This window comes from Aquarana catesbeiana, linkage group LG02 (assembly GCF_042186555.1).
Source record: "Aquarana catesbeiana isolate 2022-GZ linkage group LG02, ASM4218655v1, whole genome shotgun sequence".
Classification (NCBI taxonomy): Eukaryota; Metazoa; Chordata; class Amphibia; order Anura; family Ranidae; genus Aquarana; species Aquarana catesbeiana.
This window is the reverse complement of record NC_133325.1, coordinates 615,254,231-615,274,199: the sequence shown is the minus strand read 5'-3', so window position 1 is coordinate 615,274,199 and position 19,969 is coordinate 615,254,231. Positions and strand designations below refer to the sequence as shown.

At 41.0% G+C, this 19,969-nt stretch overlaps 1 protein-coding gene across 2 annotated transcripts in view; it reads right to left on the bottom strand.

Annotated features, from left to right (window-relative positions):
- Positions 1 to 19,969, bottom strand: part of PUDP (pseudouridine 5'-phosphatase) — a 634,921-nt gene that overhangs the window by 40,317 nt on the left and 574,635 nt on the right. The window contains exon 4 of one of the 2 annotated variants that reach the window (XM_073616376.1): positions 15,248 to 15,534. The exons of the other annotated variant lie outside the window; for it this stretch is intronic. Within the exon in view, the coding sequence (XP_073472477.1) occupies positions 15,358 to 15,534 (177 nt within the window). The 3' untranslated portion in view covers positions 15,248 to 15,357. Of the gene's footprint in view, positions 1 to 15,247; positions 15,535 to 19,969 lie in introns of those variants that run through there. 2 annotated transcript variants of the gene reach the window in all.

Sequence of the window (19,969 nt, the reverse complement as noted above, 5' to 3'; positions counted from 1 at the left end):
CTAATCAAACAAAATGGATATAGCTGTATTATGGAAAGCAAACAGGGTATAGATGCACCTACACCTAACCTCTAAAGATCAGCTGCAGACACTGACCACAATCCCATAATGTGCATAAGATATCAAAATAACAATAAATAATAATAATAATAAAAATAATAATAAAGCGCCGTGCTAAATAATAATAAAGTACTAGATACTATATGAAACAAATGTTCAATCAGAATGCAACAATAAAGTGCAAATGCCTATATACAATATAGATAATTTTGCTAAAAATATATATATATATATAATTGTGCAATCATAAATCAATCAAGAATGACATAACATGATATCAGTGAAGTGCCCTAGTGCTCAAACATAACTGTCTCATGTGTATATATCATGCACAATAGGGAAAGTCTATGGAGATTTAATGTGATAAGCTCCCCTATGGGGTCCGTGCAGGTAAAAATCCTCATGAAAAAAGTGCTCCAAAACTTAAATATTGTGTATTTTTTTTTCCAAAAAAAGTGCGCTTGTAAGACCGCTGTGCAAATAAGGTGTGACAGAAAGTATGGCAACGACCGCCATTTTATTCTCTAGGGTGTTAGAAAAAAATATATATAATGTGTGGGGGTTCTAAGTAATTAGCAAAAAAAAAGTTTTTAACTTGTAAACAAGTGGCTAAATTGAAAATGTTTGAATGAAATTTCACTAGTGAACAGCAAGCATTAAAGCATTTGTTACTCCAACACTTCATATTCCTGATATATGTCTGCTGTACCATGTACCATGCTGTACCACTTGTATGAGAAAGTATCCTGTTCTCTTTGTATTGCTTCCTTTATGAAAAATCCCTGGTTTTCCTGCCAGTCCCTCTGCTTTCCTATTAAAAACTGACCAAACTAAGCAGGAGAACACACCATGGTCAGTTCTCTAGCTATCATGGGAACTCTCCTCCAATGATCTGTGGAAAGCTCAGTGTGCTTCTGCTTCTCCTCCCCCCATCTCTTATGCAGCTGAGAACAGAGGGAATGTGATCCCTTATAAAAAAGGGAAAATAGGTAGTTATAATGTTTTTTATATCTATACAGAAATGAATTAAACTGAATGGATAGTTCTACAAAGTGATCGTTTACTATCACTTTAGGTTAACACGTAACCAAATTAACCCTTGCAACTAACATATAACAAGAATGATTAAACGGTTACCCTAAACATTTGTGTTTTGACCTTAAGGCTGGGTTCACAGTTGTGTGATGTTAGACATTGCACGTGATTTGCACTGCACTGCTGTGCAGATCACATGTGATGTCTGTGTGATGCAAATTCAGCCATACAGATTGTATGGCTGAATTTGCATCGCATTTGCTACAAAATGGTGGAGGACCTTTTTTTTGATCTGCACTGGAATCGGATTGCATGGGTGTTCACACCTTTGCGATCCGATTCCTGCACCATTTGGCAGTTCACACTGCGATATGCAAACCGACCTGGAGGTGTCATTAACTTTGCATTGACACCCGCAGGGGTTTGCAGATGTCAGTGTGAGCCGCCGGCAGATGACATGTGATTTTCAGTGCAGGTTCCCGCATTGCATATATGTGAACCGGCACTAAAACAGGCTGGCTATTGACAGTAAATTATTCTGAATATTTGGTTTAGATTAGCTTGTTTGCAAATCCGGATAATTTCAAAATTTAAAAACAAACTACTACTAGATTGTAGTTTGAATTTTTAAAGTAGTCAAAAGCCAGCCTGTTTAAAGCTCAAAACACAGCAGCAATCACTGTAATACTTATTTTCAATCTGGAGCTATCCCTTGTATACCATATATGCCGGTGAATAAAACAAATTTTTAACCTTAAAAACATCCCCCAAAAATGTGGGGGGTCATCTTATATGCAGAGTATAAAATGTGAACCTTAAGAGAACTCCAGGTTTAGGACTACTTTACATAGTTCGTTTGGGCCAAGCTGGCCCAAAACAAACATCCCTAATCTGTCAGCCCATTTGTCTGCACTAATACTGTATGTAGCCTCGGCAACATACAGTATACCATGCTGAGCCAATCACGGCGAGCAATGTATTATTTTAATGAATACAAAGCTTGTTCGGATTGGTTGAGTCAGGGAGGCAGGCTGATGATGTTACAACCTCTGCCAATCCGAGCAGGCTTTGTAATTATTAATAGAATACATTGCTCGCCGTGAGGCTCAGCGTGGTATACTGTATGTAGCCAAAGCTACAGTACATACAGTATTAACGCACATCCAGCGGGCTGACAGATTAGTGGGTGTAAACAAAATGGCTGGTAGACAAGACCCCATCATGGCTCCACCAGCAAGAAGAAGGAAATATAAAGCAAGTTTCAAGCTGAAAGTTGTAAACTTTGCCAAGGAACATAATAACTGTGCTGCTCCAAGACAATATGGATATGCATTGAAGAGTATGCCAAGAAGTAAGTGTGCATTAAGAAGAGACACCCCACATTGGCCAGAACTCGAAAATCATGTAGCAGACGGCTTAATCCCGGTCCTGGTCCAGGTTGGTGCACGCTGGTAGCGACAAAGGTTTCTGGGTCATTGTGGGGGTAAGCATTTTTTCAATGCTGTTTCGGAGACGACATTGTGCTAGTTTATGGCTAATATGTGTGTTATCTTGATTTTTTGTGCAAATCATAATGTCAATTTTTGCAATTTTTATTTTTTCTAGAACCAACAGGAGTATTAAATGATGTCATCTTCAGTTTGCATATCCCTTGATAAAGCGACAAAGCGAAACATGTCGGGCTAGTATGCAACTATATCATCTCCCAAAGTTATTTGTACACTCTAACCCTTTTTTGACCACTGTGTTTTTATTCAAACTGAAATTTCATGAATTTTGTACAAACTGTATGTTTTTTAATGGCTGAATTAAAAATTTAATTTTTTTATGGAAAAAAACTTTTCTATGTCTAGTTCACTTGCACCGTTAAAATCCCTTTATTCCCTTCATAACTTATGTAGCAGACATGGTGCATGAGCATTGTTAAAATGTTTATGTAGTGACACAAAATAACATATGTATGTTTGCACTTCAGTGGGCCAAATCTAACCCAGAATACAGCAAAAGATTTAAGGTCACTGTATCCTGGTGTACTAGGTTCTTGAAAAGGCATAATCTGGTACTGAGGTAAAAGACCAAAATTGCACAAAAATAAAAAACAGCACAAAGAACACGGCTATGCGTTAAGTAATATCAGAAATATGGATGAAACTCCTATGAATTTCAATATGGTTGGAAATAAAACTGTCAATTCAAAAGGTGCAAAAACAGTGTTAATTAAAACAACATGACATGAGAAGTCCAGTTTTACAGTGATACTAGGATGTACAGCTGATGGCGCCAAACTAAGACTGATGATTATTTTTAAAAGAAAAACAATGCTGAAAATCAAGTTCTCTGTTGGAGTTTTTGTACATGTGAATGAAAAAGGCTGGATGGATAAAAAAAGGATAAAGCTATGGCTCGATAATGTATGGAGTAGGCGACAAGGTGGACTTCGTCGAGAATATAGCCTCCTGGTGTGGGATATGTTCAGGGCTCATTTAACTACCAGCACAAAGAAAAGGCTTGCAAGAATAAACACAGATGTGGCAGTTATTCCTGCAGGATTTGCATAGTTGGTACAGCCACTGGTTGTGTGCCTAAACAAGCCATTTAAAGATCGCATTCAAAAACAGTAGAATGGGTAGATGGTTAATGACGAAAAGTCATTCACAAAAGGAGGAAACATGCGTGCTACTTGTTGGATGTTTTGTGTAACGTTGTCATAAAAGCCTGGAATGATATTGGGGCAGAAACAGTAATCAAGTCTTTCAAGAAGTGTGGCATATCAAATTCATTGGATGGTATGGAGGACAACGACTTATGGCAAGATGAAGGGGAAGCTGAAGCTGAAGCCACACCATCTGATTGGGAATTAGATCCATACGATAACTGTCTTACAAATGTATCACAAAATGTCATTGATGAACTTATGATGTCAGATGGTGAACATGATGAGGATTTTGAAGGATTTTAAGTACCAGTAAGTCATAACCATTTTAATTAAAATGATTTTGATCAAATCTGATGTTTTTAAATGGTGTTGCCTCGGAAGGGGGGTAAGTCTTATACGGTGAGTATAGCCCAAAACCTATGTTTTAACTGGAAAATTATGGGGCCATCTTATACGCCCAGTCGCGGCATATGCAGTAATCTTTTTTTTCAAGATGTCCTAAGTCTTCTGCATTGAATATTGGCCAGTAGCAGTTAACTCACTTCCTCTTAGCCCAATGTATAATATACCAACTTCTCAGAGTGTAACTGGACAAATAATGAAAAGCAGCAAGGTGATGGGTTAATCTATCAGCCACTCTGCTTTCCCCTGCTATCAGTATGCTCCTTGTAAGCACTTCTACTGCTGGCTGTGTGTTTTTTTAGGGAGATATACACTCTGTATTTGTGCTAGTAAAAATTATTTACCAAAATTAAAATTGAAAAACTGACACAATTGTTTTAGAGGCAACTTGCTAAGAGGCATTTACCTTGCTTTGGAGAGATTTCTTCTCACTTCCTGTTGTGTCTACAAGACACAAAGACGGAGGTTTAGTAAAACTGGTGCACACAGAATCCAGTGTATTTGTTCATAGTAAGCAATCAGCTACTAACTTCAGCTTTAATAATAAAACCTAAAAGCTAACTGGTTAATATGCACAGCTGCATCAGATTCTGTGTGCAACGGTTTTAGTTAATTCCCACACATAGTAAAGGGAAACTTGTCAGGGACTTTACCTATCCCCAGATGTATCAAAAAATAATGAAAAAAACTGTTTTGCTTTGATTTTATGTATATGTTAACAGTTGTTTTTATACACCAAAGTATTGTTTTAATTTGTATATCATTCTCTAGGCCAGGTTCACACCTATGCGAATTAGATGCAGCTTTTCCCCACATCCAATTCGCATAGCAGGAGAGTGTGACTGGCTCCCTATGGAGCTGGTTCACATATCTCCGGGCGGCTGTGGTGCGCACTGCGTAGAAACGCTGTGCATCTTTGGCTCCGTTTCAGGGCCGAATTCAGGCATAGAATTGGCCCTGATTCGTCCCTGAAACGGGGAACAGGGACGCACAGTGCTCCTGTGCGATCCGCAGCGGGTTACAGTGTGAACCCGGCCTTAAAGTATAAAAAATACCAAAACTTTATAAATTACTGCTTCAAGTGACACTTTTTTTTATTTAGTTCTGTAAAATATGTTTGGTAATGTAAAAAAAATAAAATAATAAAAGTGCCATAAATCTATCCCCTATTTTGTAAACACCACAACTTTTGCACAAACCAATCAATATACGCTTATTGCGATTTTTTTTTTTTTTAATCAAAAATATGTAGAAGAATATATATCAGCCCATACTGATGAAGACACTACACGAAAAATCGGCCGAACCCATTTTCGAAAAAACGAACATTCGGCCGTGAGCGCAAACGATAGTGCCATCATGTAATGACTGATAAATCATTCAGTGGACATAAATGAATGCACTTTTTGTTCATTTCTTTACATATACCTAGTGCAGATAGTTTGGACAGGAAACACATTAACCTTTCAATTTATCGTTCGGCAGAAAATTTCCAAACTTGTCCTTCATTTTTTTGGCTCAAAAACGTCCCAACAATTATCAATTTTGTGCCCATTAACTGGCCGAAAAACGAACAAACTGTCTAAATGACTGGCCAGAATTATTCTCCTTATGCCGCATACACACGATCGGACTTTACGGCATACTTGGTCCGGCGTACTGGATTTCGTCAGACAATTAGATCGTATGTGGGCTCCAGCGGACTTTGTTTTCTCAAAAGTTTGACGGACTTAGATTTGAAACATGTTTCAAATCTGTCCGACGGACTCTTCTTTCTAGCGGACAAACCGGTCGTGTGTGTGTTAGTCCGACGGACCCAAACTGACGCATGCTCTGAAGCAAGTACAAGACGGAAGCGCTCGGTCTGGTAAAACTAGCCTTCATATTGAAGCTAGCACATTCCTCTTCTGTGATCTTTTAATACAGCGCATTCTTTTTTTCTTTATAATGCGAGAGGAATGAAGTTGTTTTGCTGCTTATATTCACACAGAGTTCTCACAAACAACTTTCTTCATGATTTATCCTCATGCCATGACTAATATGATATTTTTTAAAAGCCCGATCTCCAGAACTAAAGTAGAAAATTATTTTTTGGACTCATCTTTATTTTTTGGAGATTTAAACAATATCTATTTTACAATGTGTGCTAAATTATACAAAATGTTAGTTTATTTTTTTTTTTGAGTTTCAAGTTACCACAATAACCTTAATAATTTTTATTGTTTTAATGAACCTTAATGAGGTTGGTGTCCCTTGTTAATTAGACATAGGGGGGTTATTTTCAAAAGGCAAATTCATTTTTCACTACAAATGCAAATTGTACTTGGAATTGCACTGAAAGGGCACATGCAAGGAACCCCCAAAAAAACATTTCTCTTGCACATGCTTGTATGATAAAATCAGCAGAGCTTCCCCTCATTTCAGATCTTCCCCTCAGATTTACATCGACTGCACTTCCAACAAGTGCACTTGCAGTGCAATTTATAAAGTGCACTTTGCACTAATACTTTGCACTTTAATTGCCAAATGATTTAGCCTTTTGTAAATAACCCACATAGTCTTTTTGACCTGTACCTGCCTACTCACAAACCAATAATCAATACCAATAGTCAATAATGTAAGGTAATGAAAATATACATTTATTTTGGTCAAAACAGAAATGAGAGAGGCAACACTGGAGACACTTTTGGAATGTGTGAAGCCTTTTGTCCCCCAGGACACACATCAAGTTTTAGGACAATAAAATTGGTATCTTGCGACTAGGGAGCACAGCCAGAAGTCAGACCAGACAGAAGCCAGGCAATCACCTTCGACTCTTCCGTGGAGCCTTCCCTGCACGCTACCCTGCAGCCTTCCCTCCATGCTTCTCTGCAGCCTTCCTTGGAGGCTGTGTCTCTGGTGGTGTACTTGAGGCAGGAGGAGGAGGAGGAGTAGCAGGAGGAGTGGCTTCATCTGCTATATATGTTTTTTCAGTAAGCTCCCCTCTCAAGCCCTTCTAAAATGCTTGAAAAATAAGACCCTCACAGAGGAGGCATTGCCCCTTTTCTAGTTCCAGCCAACTGGTGGCCATATATGTTCCATACGCCTCTTCAGCATTGGGTGGTGTGCTCAGGATTTGGCTGGCTTCCCGAATGAGGGCTAGTGATTCCTCCTCTGTTCGGGTCATCTTCCTGGGCCTTTTTGTGGTAATGCGGAGGGGAGGCACCTGACATTCCGTGAGGCTTCTACTGGGCCCAGCCATGGCCTCCTCCTCTCTCCCACTGGGCAAGGCCTCCTCCTGTATACCTCTGGGCATGGCCTCTTCCTGGCTAAGCTCATCCTGGGTAAAAAAAAGGGACATACCGGTAGTTGTAATTTTGGGTTAAGCAATCACACGCAATTTTCAGCTCATGACTTGCAAATATAATTCTAAACAAATAGTAAAGGCTAACTTTTTGACCCCACCATTATTCTAGCTGCTCACCAATATTTGAAGTATATTTTTGGCCACTACTGTCTAGTGATATGTCTACATATTAATAATTGTGATGAAGTCATTTTTGGTGAAGCACTTCAAAATTTTTTAGGTTTACAGCATTAATATTTACACAATCCCAAATTCACCAAAAAATTATACCTGGCTGAAGCTGGGTGCATCCACTTCATCAAGGATGAAAGGGCCCAGTTCTTCCTGGGACTCCTCAGCTGGCATGGAGGGAAGGGTGGAGGTGGAGGAAAGGCTGGAGGGAAGGGTGGAGGTGGAGGGAAGGGTCGAAAATGATTGCCTTGCTTCTGTCTGGTCATCCAGAAATCACAGTTTTTGGTAGTACCACAGCTTGGGGACATAAAGTATATAAAGTATATAAAGTGATGGATACTTGTGTGCATACCAAATCAAACAAATATAAAAAAATATAAAATATAAAAATATGGATAAATATAGCCACTACCAATATATAAAATCAAGCTCAGCAAAGTGGGAAAGAATAGCTGCCACAAATATTAGTGTTCACACACCTACAAAATTTATTATTTTGTATTAGTTTCATGTTACATATTACTATCTTCTTTTGAGCTATTAGTAAGCATTTACGCATCACTTATGCGTACCTGGTCTGCTGCTGCTCCGGATCTGCGTGACTCCTGGATCTTATTGTGTTCCCACCTGTACATATTGCACAAGATACCAATTTTACTGTCCACAAACTTAAGGTCTGCCTGGGGGCCTCGAGTCTTCACAAATTCCAAAAGTGTGCCCAGTGTTGCCTTCCTTGCATCTCTATTTGAATATAATGGGTGCTTGACCTCCCACAGGTTTCTTTTTTCTTGATACAAATCAATGAAACGTGTCAAAAATTCTTCCTCCTTAAAGGGATTCATTTTTGCTGAAAGACAAGACACAAGATAAAAACTATAATGTCAGTCCAAACTCCCAGTATTATTTTTGGCTGAATCTAGGGTACACATATACACACACACACACACACACACCAAACACATTCACCAAACACACACCCACGTTTAATATTACCTTCGTTTCTGACGCTTGCTACTTCCGCTCGGAGATACGTAGGCCAGCGTAATAGCTTTATTTACACTGCACATGTGTCATGCTACGCCTGCGTCGCCCGCCCCTGATGTTCTTTAGTATGATTTGTCCCCGCCCCTTCACTCTTCGTTGCGCAGTGGCAGTATATAGAGAAAGATGGTGGAGAGATTATCTGCAAGTAGCGCGGAGGAAAGCCCGGAGCCACAACCATTCAGATCCAGGAGGAGATATAAGGCCACCAACATGGCCTTTGAAGAGATGGTGGAGATGGTGTCCATATTGAGAAGGGAGGACTATGATGGCAAAAAAGGACCGTACACCCGACCCAATATGCGGAAAAACAAAATAATGGCCTCAGTTGTCACCGTTCTTGACCAAAAATTTGGCACCAAACGGGGTAAAGAACAATTGAGGAAGCGGTGGTCTGACCTCAAAAGTAGGGAGACTGAACAATATTGGCGAATAAAGAAGCTGCTTAAAAAAGTAAGTACTTGTGTGTTCCGAATGAGATACTTAACTTGCATGCTGATCCATATGCTTTTAGTTTATACAGCATCATTCGTAAAGACCCTTCTTTTGAAAATACCAATGATACTAAGAAAATGACGTTTGTTTTTCACCAAATACGATGGTACAGGGTTAGACATACATTTAGGTCTTGATAATTTGTCGTATTCCAAAAATGTGGTGATTTTGTGTAGATGTGTTTGAAACTAGAATGCTTATTCAAAAATGATTCAGTGTAATGTAAGGACAGGACACAGCAGCTGTTTCCACATCTGGACTCATGAGCACTAGTGTACTATGTGACACCTGAGAAAATGTTTTGGGCTAATACACATAGGGGCTCCAGGGGATACTTGAGGTGTCTGCATCTCTGAAACTTGCATGAAAATGTGTAATGTTCTGCATTTTTGGGCAGAGTGAATTTTAATCCTGTCTTCCAAATTTTTTGGGCAACAAAATGACAATTGTCCACAACTTCTAACCAACATTTCATATTCGTTTTTCAAGACTGAAATATCACTGTGTTTTAACTATAACTTATGTTTAATTCTCATAGGGGAGAAAAGACTCAGACAACAGTCCAAGGATCCCAGGACCCCCCCAAGTCACCAGCCTGAAGCTGAAATTACCCCAAGCCCCAGCCCCAGACCACGCCCACCCGACAAGCTGGAGGAAGGAGAGGTGGAGGAAGTGTGCGATATTTCCACCCCACCAAGTGAGTGACTGACACCCCAGCTTAAGTTAATCTATTTAGGCGTGCATATTTTACAAATTTTTTTTATCCACACATTTTAGGTGATGTTCTTGTTGTGGAAGGCCAAGCGGTGGAGCCATTTAGTACAGACAGTGCACAAAAACTCATTGGCCAGATAATGGTGTGGAATGGCCAAATTGATAGAATGCGTGACCAAATTGACAGCATGAGAAATCGGCTGGACAGCATGCAACAGGAAATGAAGAACATGATTGATGTTTTGGGCAGAATCTAATAACTTTTTGCCTAAAAACATCAATCATGTTCTTCATTTCATTGTCAAGTTTTATTTTTAAAAAATGTTTTAACTTGATAAATACTAATGAAAAAATTTTGCAGATGCACACGGTGTGTCATCATGTGCTATCTTCCATCAGGGGATATCAATGTACTTGTTTTGTGTTTGCAACCCCTTCATCAGAATAATGTTAGTTTGTGAGAGGAACAAAGGGATTGCACACACAAAACACGTCCATTGCTTCCCCATGATGGGAGATAGCACATGTTGACTTGAACTTTTTTTTAATCTCAAATTGTGAGCATCTGCAAATTTTTTGTTTTACATGGGTGACATCACCAGCACCTTTATTAACATGTTGAACTTTGTAAGTTCCTGTTATTTTTGGTTCTTATGTTTTTAAAAACCCTGTTGTCAAGCCAAATTTTGTAAACAATGTATATTTTATGCAAATATGCCAAAACTAAAAAAAAAAAAAATATATTGTTACCAAAAAAAAAATAACAAAAAAACATAAGCACGTTCAAACAAAATGCACCTTTCAATGTGCACACAGTAAAAAATGTTTTTACTACTACAATGTGTGTGGCTTATTATTTATCAATAACAGTTTTTTATTTTTTTTTGTGTGGTTACAGTGACAAAGGGCCTTATTAACTAAAGGGAAATGCACTTGCCACTACAAGTGCACTAGGAGACAGACAAAACTAAATGCAAACAAGAATCAAAACAAGAGATTGTTGCCAAAATTTATTTTATTTTTTTAATAAAATCTTAAAGCTCTTGTTGCATTGCAATGGCCCCCCGACCATTAAAATAATTGACATATCTGTCACGCACTTGACGGGCGGTTTGGGGGGCCAAGCCAATACGGCCACTTTCCAGGCCTGTGAGTGGTTGTTCAACACCAAGTCCAGCCTCAGGCCCAACAGAAGTTATAAATGTCAAAGAATGATACCTCAAGAAATTATGCAGAATGCAGCAAGCCATGATAACATAATTGATCTTGTATTCTGCAAGATTTATTGCCGAGAGGAACAAACGGAACTGGCTGGCCTGAATCCCAAAGGCATTTTCCACAACTCTTCTTGCTCTGGCCAGCCGGTAATTAAATGCCCTCCTCTCAAGGGTGAGTGTCCTTTGGGGGAACGGCCTCATCAAGTGCTCGCCGAGAGCAAACACTTCATTAGCGATGAAAACTGAGGGGAGTCCATCCACGTTCTGGTCATCAGGTGGCAATCCCAGGCCACCAGTCTGGAGACGCTGGCACAGCTCGGTCTGTGCAAAGACTCCTCCGTCAGACATCCAGACGTTCTTCCCCACGTCCACGAACATAAATTCTAATTGGGCCGAGACCACCGCCATCAAAACTACACTATGGAACCCCTTATAGTTGTAGAAATAAGACCCCGAATGGGGTGGTGGTACAATGCGGACATGCTTCCCATCGATCGCCCCGACACAGTTGGGAAAGTCCTAACTGTCAGCGAACTGGGAGGCCACAGTCTGCCATTCCTGTGTGTTCGAAGGAAACTGTGGAGTCAAACAAGAAAAAAAAATATAAGTACTTTTACACATAACTTGGATATCAGATTACACAAAAACATTCTTGAAAAACAGCACTCGAACATTATTAATATGTGTTATTTTTAGAAAAAAAAAACATAAGGCCCACTTGTACGATTACTCACCCCCTCTGATGGACCATTAATCAATTTGTATGTGGGGGAGGGGTTCTAATTGGGGCCAAGAACACACCTGACAGTTGCAAACATTTGAGGGGGTGGGGGAGGGGTTCTAATTTGGGCCAAGAACACACCTGACAGTTGCTAACATTTGAGGGGGTGGGGGAGGGTAAAACAGTACAATGGAGCTGACAATATACATTGTTCAAGGGACTATAGGCTAGAGGTATAAATGGACCCAGGATTGTATGGTGGGGAGGTTATTGAAGGTAAATATGCATGTAGGGCAAAAAATTATTAATTTTAAAAAAACAGGCATGCATGAAGATAAAGGGGACATTCACAGCATATTCCAAACATGGTAATTAGGCAACGAGGACATTTAGACAATACATTAGCAAACATTAAATACATATCATGTAATGTTAAAGGATAAAACTTTCCTTCATATAGTCTTTCTGCAGGACCTGAATAATAGCAGAACAGGTCTCTGGGATTATGATCCCCAGAGCCTGGGGGGAGATGCCTGTCGAGAACTTCAAGTCCCTTAAGACTTCTCCCAGTCACCAAGTAACGTAAAGTGGCAACTAGCCTCTGCTCCGCAGTAATGGCTTGCCTCATGCAGGTATCCTGCCTGCTGATATAGGTGGTCAGCATAGCCAGCAGACATTCAAAAACGGGGTCCGTCATCCTGAGATAATTCCTGAAATCCTCAGGATTATTCTCACAGATCTCACGGAGCAAAGGCATGTGACAGAACTGGTCACGCTGGCGCAACCAATTCTTCATCCATGAACTCCTCCTCGCCCTGTTCATGGACTGGACTCGGGTCAAAGTATTAACCCCAACACCAAGTCCCCACGCAGCACAAACTCGAGAACGAGTACGTCCACGCAACATGGCTTCAAAACGGTCAGTTGGTCAAACAACCAAACTTAGAACAAATGCACTGAAGAACAGCAAGGCCTATGAAGAGCGACCTGAAAATCAGGAACGAGCGGACCAGAACGGCCTGCTAGGCAGGCTACGAACTGACCAACACTCACTGAAAAGCAGATACAAACCTCACAAGCACAAACTGAACCGCAGAAAATGATCGAAATAAGCTCAAGTGTGAAAAACACGAATCGTCTCTAACCAAACTTCTACTAAAACGAGATAAACACGAGATTAGCAGAAGGAGCCCAAAGGGTGGTGTAGTGGGGCTTGAACTTCCTTTATCTAGTCCCATCGTACATGCTGTACGTCACCACGTTCAAAACCATCGGACTTTTGGAATTATTGTGTGTGTCCAAGTCCGTCCGTTTTTAAGTTCGGCACACCTACGCTACAAAGTCTGTCGAAAAGATTGCCGGACCAAATATGGCATAAAATCCGATCATGTGTACGCGGCATAAGAGAAGAGGCGCTGAAGAGGGATATAATTACAATATAAAAATCTCTGAACAGTGACACTAGCTCTGGGAGAAAGCTATTTATTCTTAGGTCTCTAAAAAAGACATGTGGCCACACAATGAAGATGGATGAGAAGTGACTTAATCTTAAACTGCATAAAGGGTTCTTTGCTGTTAGAGTGGTGTGAAACTCCCTTCCACAGTTGGTGGTGTCAGCAGACAGTGTAGATACATTTAAAAAACTTTTAGATAGGTTTCTTAGTGAACACACTGTAAAAGCATATGGAAAATAGTAGTCCCAAATACACACACTTAGGTTGAATTGGATGGACTGGTGTCTTTTAGGGATGAGTCGAACACCACCCGCTTAGGTTCGCACCAGAACTTGCGAACAGGCAGAAAATTTGGACGAACACGTGAACACCGTTAAAGTCTATGGGACACGAACATGAAAAATCAAAAGTGCTCACTTTAAAGGCTTATATGCAAGTTATTGCCATACAAAGTGTTTGGGGACCCGGGTCCTGCCCCAGGAGACATATATCAATGCAAAAAAAAGTTTTAAAAACGGCAGTTTTTTCAGGAGCAGTGATTTTAATAATGCTTAAAGTGAAACAATAAAAATTAAATATTCCTTTAAATATCGTGCCTGGGGGATGTCCTTAGTATGCCTGTAAAGTGGTGCAGTTTTCCAGTGTTTAGAACAGTACCACAGCAAAATTAAATTTCTAAGCCCGGGTTCACACTATACCGGGCTGCGGATCACACAGGAGCGCTGTGCGTCCCTGTTCCCTGTTTCAGGGCCGATTCTATGCCTGAATTTGGCCCTGAAACGGAGCCAAAGACGCACAGCGTTTTTGTGCAGTGCGCTCCGCAGTCGCCCCGGAGATATGTGAACCGGCTCCATAGGGAGCCAGTCCCATTCTCCTACTATGCAAATTAGATGCGGGGAAACGCACATCTAATTCGCATAGGTGTGAACCCGGGCTAAAGGAAAACAAGTCATTTAAAACTGATTGCGACTGTCATGAATTGTCGGATCCCATCAATATAAATAAAACTAATTAAAAAAAATGACATGGGTTACCCCCCTGTCCATTACCAGGCCCCTTGGGTCTGGTATGAATATTAATATAAAGGATGAACATCATCTGTACCTTAAGAGGTTGCCAACATCCCTAGTGTAAGAGATAAAGGAGGTACCCCCAAAGAAGTGGGACTTTAACGGCAACAAGATAAAATATGATATAATTTATTCAAAAACAATATACATAAATACAGTATTCAAAAACCACTAAAAACAATGGTGTCGATGGTGGTGATTCCCATAAGGTATCCAGACGGCCCATGAATGGTATGACTATCAAGGGGAACCCCGAACCGAAATAAAAATAAAAAATTGCACGGGGATCCCCCCAAAATCCAAACCAGGCCCTTCAGGTCTGGTATGGATATTAAGGAGAACCCTGAGCCAAATTTTTTCAAAAAAACCCAGGCCACATGCCCTCAACATGGGGAGGATGCTTTGGAGTAGCTCCCAAAGCACTTTGTCCCCATGTGGATGGAGACAAGGGCCTCATCCCCACAACCCTTGCCGGGTGGTTGAGGGGGTCTGCAGTTGGGGGGCTTATTGGAATCTGGAAGCCCCTTTTAACAAGAGGACCCCCAGATCCCACCCCCCTATGTGAATTGGTAACAGGTACATTGTACCCCTACCATTTCACAAAAAAAAAGATAAAAATAGTAAAAAATAACTTAGTTTCCATGTTAATATCCCATAGACTTTAACGGGGTTCTGCGACTTTCGAATTTGCTGTGAACACCGCATAATGTTCGTTGTTCACCGAACGTCTGAACAACCAAAGTTCGGCCCGAACTTATGCTCGGGCCGAAGCATTCGCCCCTGGTGTCTTTATTCAATTTTACCATTATGTAATTGCTCACTATCTGAGTGGCAAATGACAGTGTGAGAAATAAGAAAACAACTGTATGAACAATTCTTTCTTTATTTTCAATTTTAAAACTTGAATTAATGCTGTAAATTATACTTTATTTAGAAAACCGTGGAAACAGTTCTAACTACCACACACTTCTGTTTCTATTCATAAGGTGGTAAGCCAAATAATTCTGGTTTAAATTCCTCCATTGATTTGAGCACTAAAGATGCTTTCTTTGTTAAATCTCGATTTAGATTTTCATCTGGAATCATGACCACTTGCATACCAGCTGCCACTGCTGCCACAACTCCATTTGGTGCATCTTCAAACACAAGGCACTAGAATGAAAAGACAAAAGAAGTTGTGTAATTATATGAACACTTACAATACATTTGGAATGTATTTGCTAGATATACAGTACAAAGTAATTGCTATACTTTGATTTCCCCATCCATTAATAAAGAAGAAAAAATTGTTATCTGCAGGACTCTGGTTTAAAAGCTGTTCATTAGGGATGAGTTTCAGGTGTAGGTTGAAGATGAGGTCACCCCAAACCCAAGTTGTTCACAGTTTTAGAAAATAATAAACTAATGCATCTTTTGTCGCTCTAGGAACCAATGACTACAAATGCCAAACTTCCTTGCCTATGTACTGTGGTCAAGTGGCTTAGAAGGGCCAATAAAATAGGTTTTCTTTTTCAGCATCCCCCTGCTTAAAAAATCAAGGTTCCCAGCAGCCTTTTGTCAGTATAAATAGAGACTAGGAGTATCTAGGGATAGCTGACAGAGCGCCTTCAAATAGTTGTTGTTATGCTTTACAATCATGAACAGTGCTATATGCAGTGATTTACACAGACAATGGGGTTGATTTACTAAGGCAAATCCACTTTGCACTGCAAGTGCACTTGGAAGTGAAGTCACTGTAGATGTGAGGGGAAGATCTGAAATGAGGGGAAGCCCTGCTGATTCCTATCATCCAATCATGTGCAAGCAAAAATGCTGTTTTTTATTTTCCTTGCATGTCCCCCTCATATTTACAGCGACTGCAATTCTAAGTGCACTTGTAGTGCACAGTGGATTTGCCATTAGTAAATAAACCCCAGTGTGTGTTTTAGACTTAAACTGGCCATAGATGGTGACATTTTCTTTCCTGCAACCACAGGCCCCTGCCAAGAGAACACATAGGGAGCATACTTACCAACTGTCCCGAATTTCCCGGGACATTCATGGGATTTGGACCTTTTTCACAATTTTAGCATTTCCCGGTAAATGTCCCGGGAAATTGTTTTTTTCCCGATTTTTCACAGCTTCCCGCTGCCTCCTCTAGAGGTCCGCGGCCGGCGGAGACAATGTCTCCGCTGGCCGCCATTTTCCCAAAGACCAAGAACAAGAGGCGGAGTCGGCTGGGTGGCTGTAACACAAAGCCCACTGTGTGCCTTCATCCCGCCCAGCCCCTCTCACCCAGTTAAACCCCGCCTATTCCCCCAGCCCCTCCCACTCTAATACACCACACTCCCCCCAGCATGCCATGACCTAATGTAACCCAGAAGCTGATATGGTCTAAGCCTTCCTGTGTAGCAGTGCTGTGTAGGAGGAAGCGGCTTGCGTTCCATGCCTCGGCTGGATGACACTGTCCCTGTTCAAGTGTTATGGCGGGAGAGGAGCACGGAGGAGGCTGGAGAGCGCTGTAAGGGGTTATGGTGGCACCTCTCTTGTCACTTTCCCCATCTTGTGTTATACTACTGCAGATAACTGGAGCCCTGGGGACACCTGATGTAAGGAGGGGCCCTGGAGACACCAGATGTAAGAAGGGCTCCACTGGGGACACCTGATGTAAGGGGGGCTCTGCTGGGGACACCTGATGTAAGGGGTCTCCGCTGGGGACAACTGATGTAAGGGGGGCTCCGCTGGGGGCACCTGATGCAAGGACGGACTCCGCTGGGACACCTGATGCAAGGACAGACTCTGCTGGGCGCACCTGATGCAAGGACGGACTCTGCTGGGTGCACCTGATGCAAGGACGGACTCTGCTGGGACCCCTGATGCAAGGACTGACTCTGCTGGGGGCACCTGATGCAAGGACGGATGGCAGGTTAAACGCTCAGGGATCCCACTGATTCGGCATTATGGTGAGTTGAATGATTTCATTTTATATTACAATGTAATAATAGAAATAATGCACTTCAATCATCCTGACATCATAACAACCATGGTGCCAGGACGATTGAAGTGCTAACACCAGGTGTTTGGAGTATCTTTATCTGCTGATTGTTAAACTTTCTAGAATACACATATTTTCATTGTTGTGTAGGATCTGGGGCTGCTGTCCCTCCATCCCTCTCCCCCCCTTTCCCTCTCCATCCCTCTCCCCCCCTTTCCCTCTCCATCCCTTATTTATCTCAGACTCTAACCACACCCCCTTTGAGCCACTCCCATTTAAGACATGCCCACCTTTTCACACCATTTTTTGCCACGGCACGCTTCGCGCGCCACATTTTTACTTTCCCCCTGTGCCATGCCTACAAATGCATGCCCCGGCCCCTAATTATAACAAGACTCTGCCTACAGCCAAAAAAGTGTCCCTACATTTTTTTTTACAATGTTGGCAACTATGAGGGAGTTATTTACTAAAATTGGAAAGTGCAAAATCTGGTGCAACTATGCAATCAGGTTTTAATTGCCAAAGCTTAATTGAACAAGCTGAAGTTAGAAGCTGATTGGCTACCATGCACAACTGCACCAGTTTTAGCAAATCTCTGCCACAGTGATTATTGCCAGCGGCCATAGCCGCTGTCAATAATCACATGAAAAATAAAACAGGCTGGTTGTACCTAAGTTGATGGATCAATCAACTTGGGTACAATCAGACTGCCCATACATAGTTTTAATCTCGGCTGGTCAGCTCGGCTGAGATTTGTAGAGTAGATAGGGAAAGGTGACAGAGTGGTTGTAGGAGAAGAGGGCATTGTTGCACTACTATACAGTGCTAAACAGTGCTATATACAGCGCTGCATCGAGCTACATTACAGTGAATTGCAGATTGGTGGGCTGCATAGTGTATACATATTATTGCATGAATATAAACTCCTTCTGTGTTCATAGTGCATAGACCCAACAGTTCATCTAGGACAACTGTATACTTGGAGTTAAAAAAAATACAAAAATGTTGAGTTGGGGTTTAGCTTTTGAAGATTTTCAGTGTTTTAGGTTTTAATCTTTTGTAGGAGGTGTATTTTATTTCAAAATAATTCATTTTGTCAGGCCTAAAGAGAGAGGTAGAGGTTCTGTATGTGCAGCTAGTAGGGAGAAAGCAATTTCTGTATCTGCAAATGAAAAAATGCACACTTTTTTTCATATAGTGGCAGGATCCCCTACCCAATGCGCCTCCTATCCTCAGATCAGATCAAGCAGGAGAAGTGATTGTTGCCTCAGTGACAATTTTAAATCTTTTTAATAGCACTGCACATGGGCCCAGCTTAACACTGCAATCACAAGTAGCACCTAAACCATATGACCGCAGACTACTTGGAGTCCAGTAATGCATTATAATTTTTATTTTATGATAAAATCTGCCTGGTTTCTCATTCTTAAGCTGCTTACATAGTGTGCATTGAGTATGCAATTTTTCTGTGAAATAATACACTCCAATTTTGATTTCCTGCAGCCTACTAAAGCTGCTTACATAATGCGCATCGGTGTACAATTTTAAAATAGTTTTTCTGTGAAATATTACGATTATACAGAATTTATATAGTGCCAACAGTATGCGCATCACTTTACAACAGGAGGGCAGACAGTACAGTTACAATACAATTCAATACAGGAGGAATCAGAGGGCCAGTTAGAGCTTACAATATAGGAGGAAGGTGATAGTTAATCAAAAGGTAATAGCTGTGGGAGATGAACTGATGGAGAAAATAAAAGTACCGTTGTTAGGTAGGGGCAGAACAGAACATTGTAGTCAAATTTTGATTTCTTGATAAAAACCAGCCTGATGCATCGCTGAAACTGCAACCTGGTAAAACTGCTTATATACTATTTAGTGTGCCAATACAATATTTTTGTCTGTCTTACAAATAGAGATGGGCCGAACTCCCCCCTGTTCGGTTTGCACCAGAACTCCCGAACAGAGAAAGAATTCTAATCCGAACGGTGAACCCTATTAAAGTCTATGGGACTCAAACTTAAAAAATCAACAGTCCCCATTTTGAAAGCTTATATGCAAGTAATTGGCCATAAAAAAGAATATGGGGGTCCGAGTACTGCCCTGGGGGACATGTATCAATGCAAAAAAAGTTTTTAAAAAAGATCATTTTTTCAGGAGCAGTGATTTTAATGATGCTTAAAGTGAAACAATAAAAATTAATAACTTCTTTAAATATAGTGCCTGGAGGGTCCCCTTAGTCTGCCTGTTAAGTGGCACATCTGTGCCGTGGCTAGAACCTACTGCAGCAAAACTGACATTTCTAAAGAGAAAAAAAATGAATGAAATGACATTTAAATTGCTGGCAATACAATAGCATTGCCGGCAATATAGAAAAAAATTTAAAATGTTTAAAAAACTACGCAGGGTCCCCCTAATCCATACCACACCCTTTGGGTGTGGTATGGATTTTAAGGGAAACCCCATGGCAAAAAAAAACCAGTGTGGGGTTCCCCCAAGATCCATAACAGACCCTTATCTGAGCATGCAAGCTGGCAGGTCAGGAAAGGGAGGGGAGCGGCACTCACTTGTCCCCCCCCCCTTTCCTGACCTTCCAGGCTGCATGCTCGG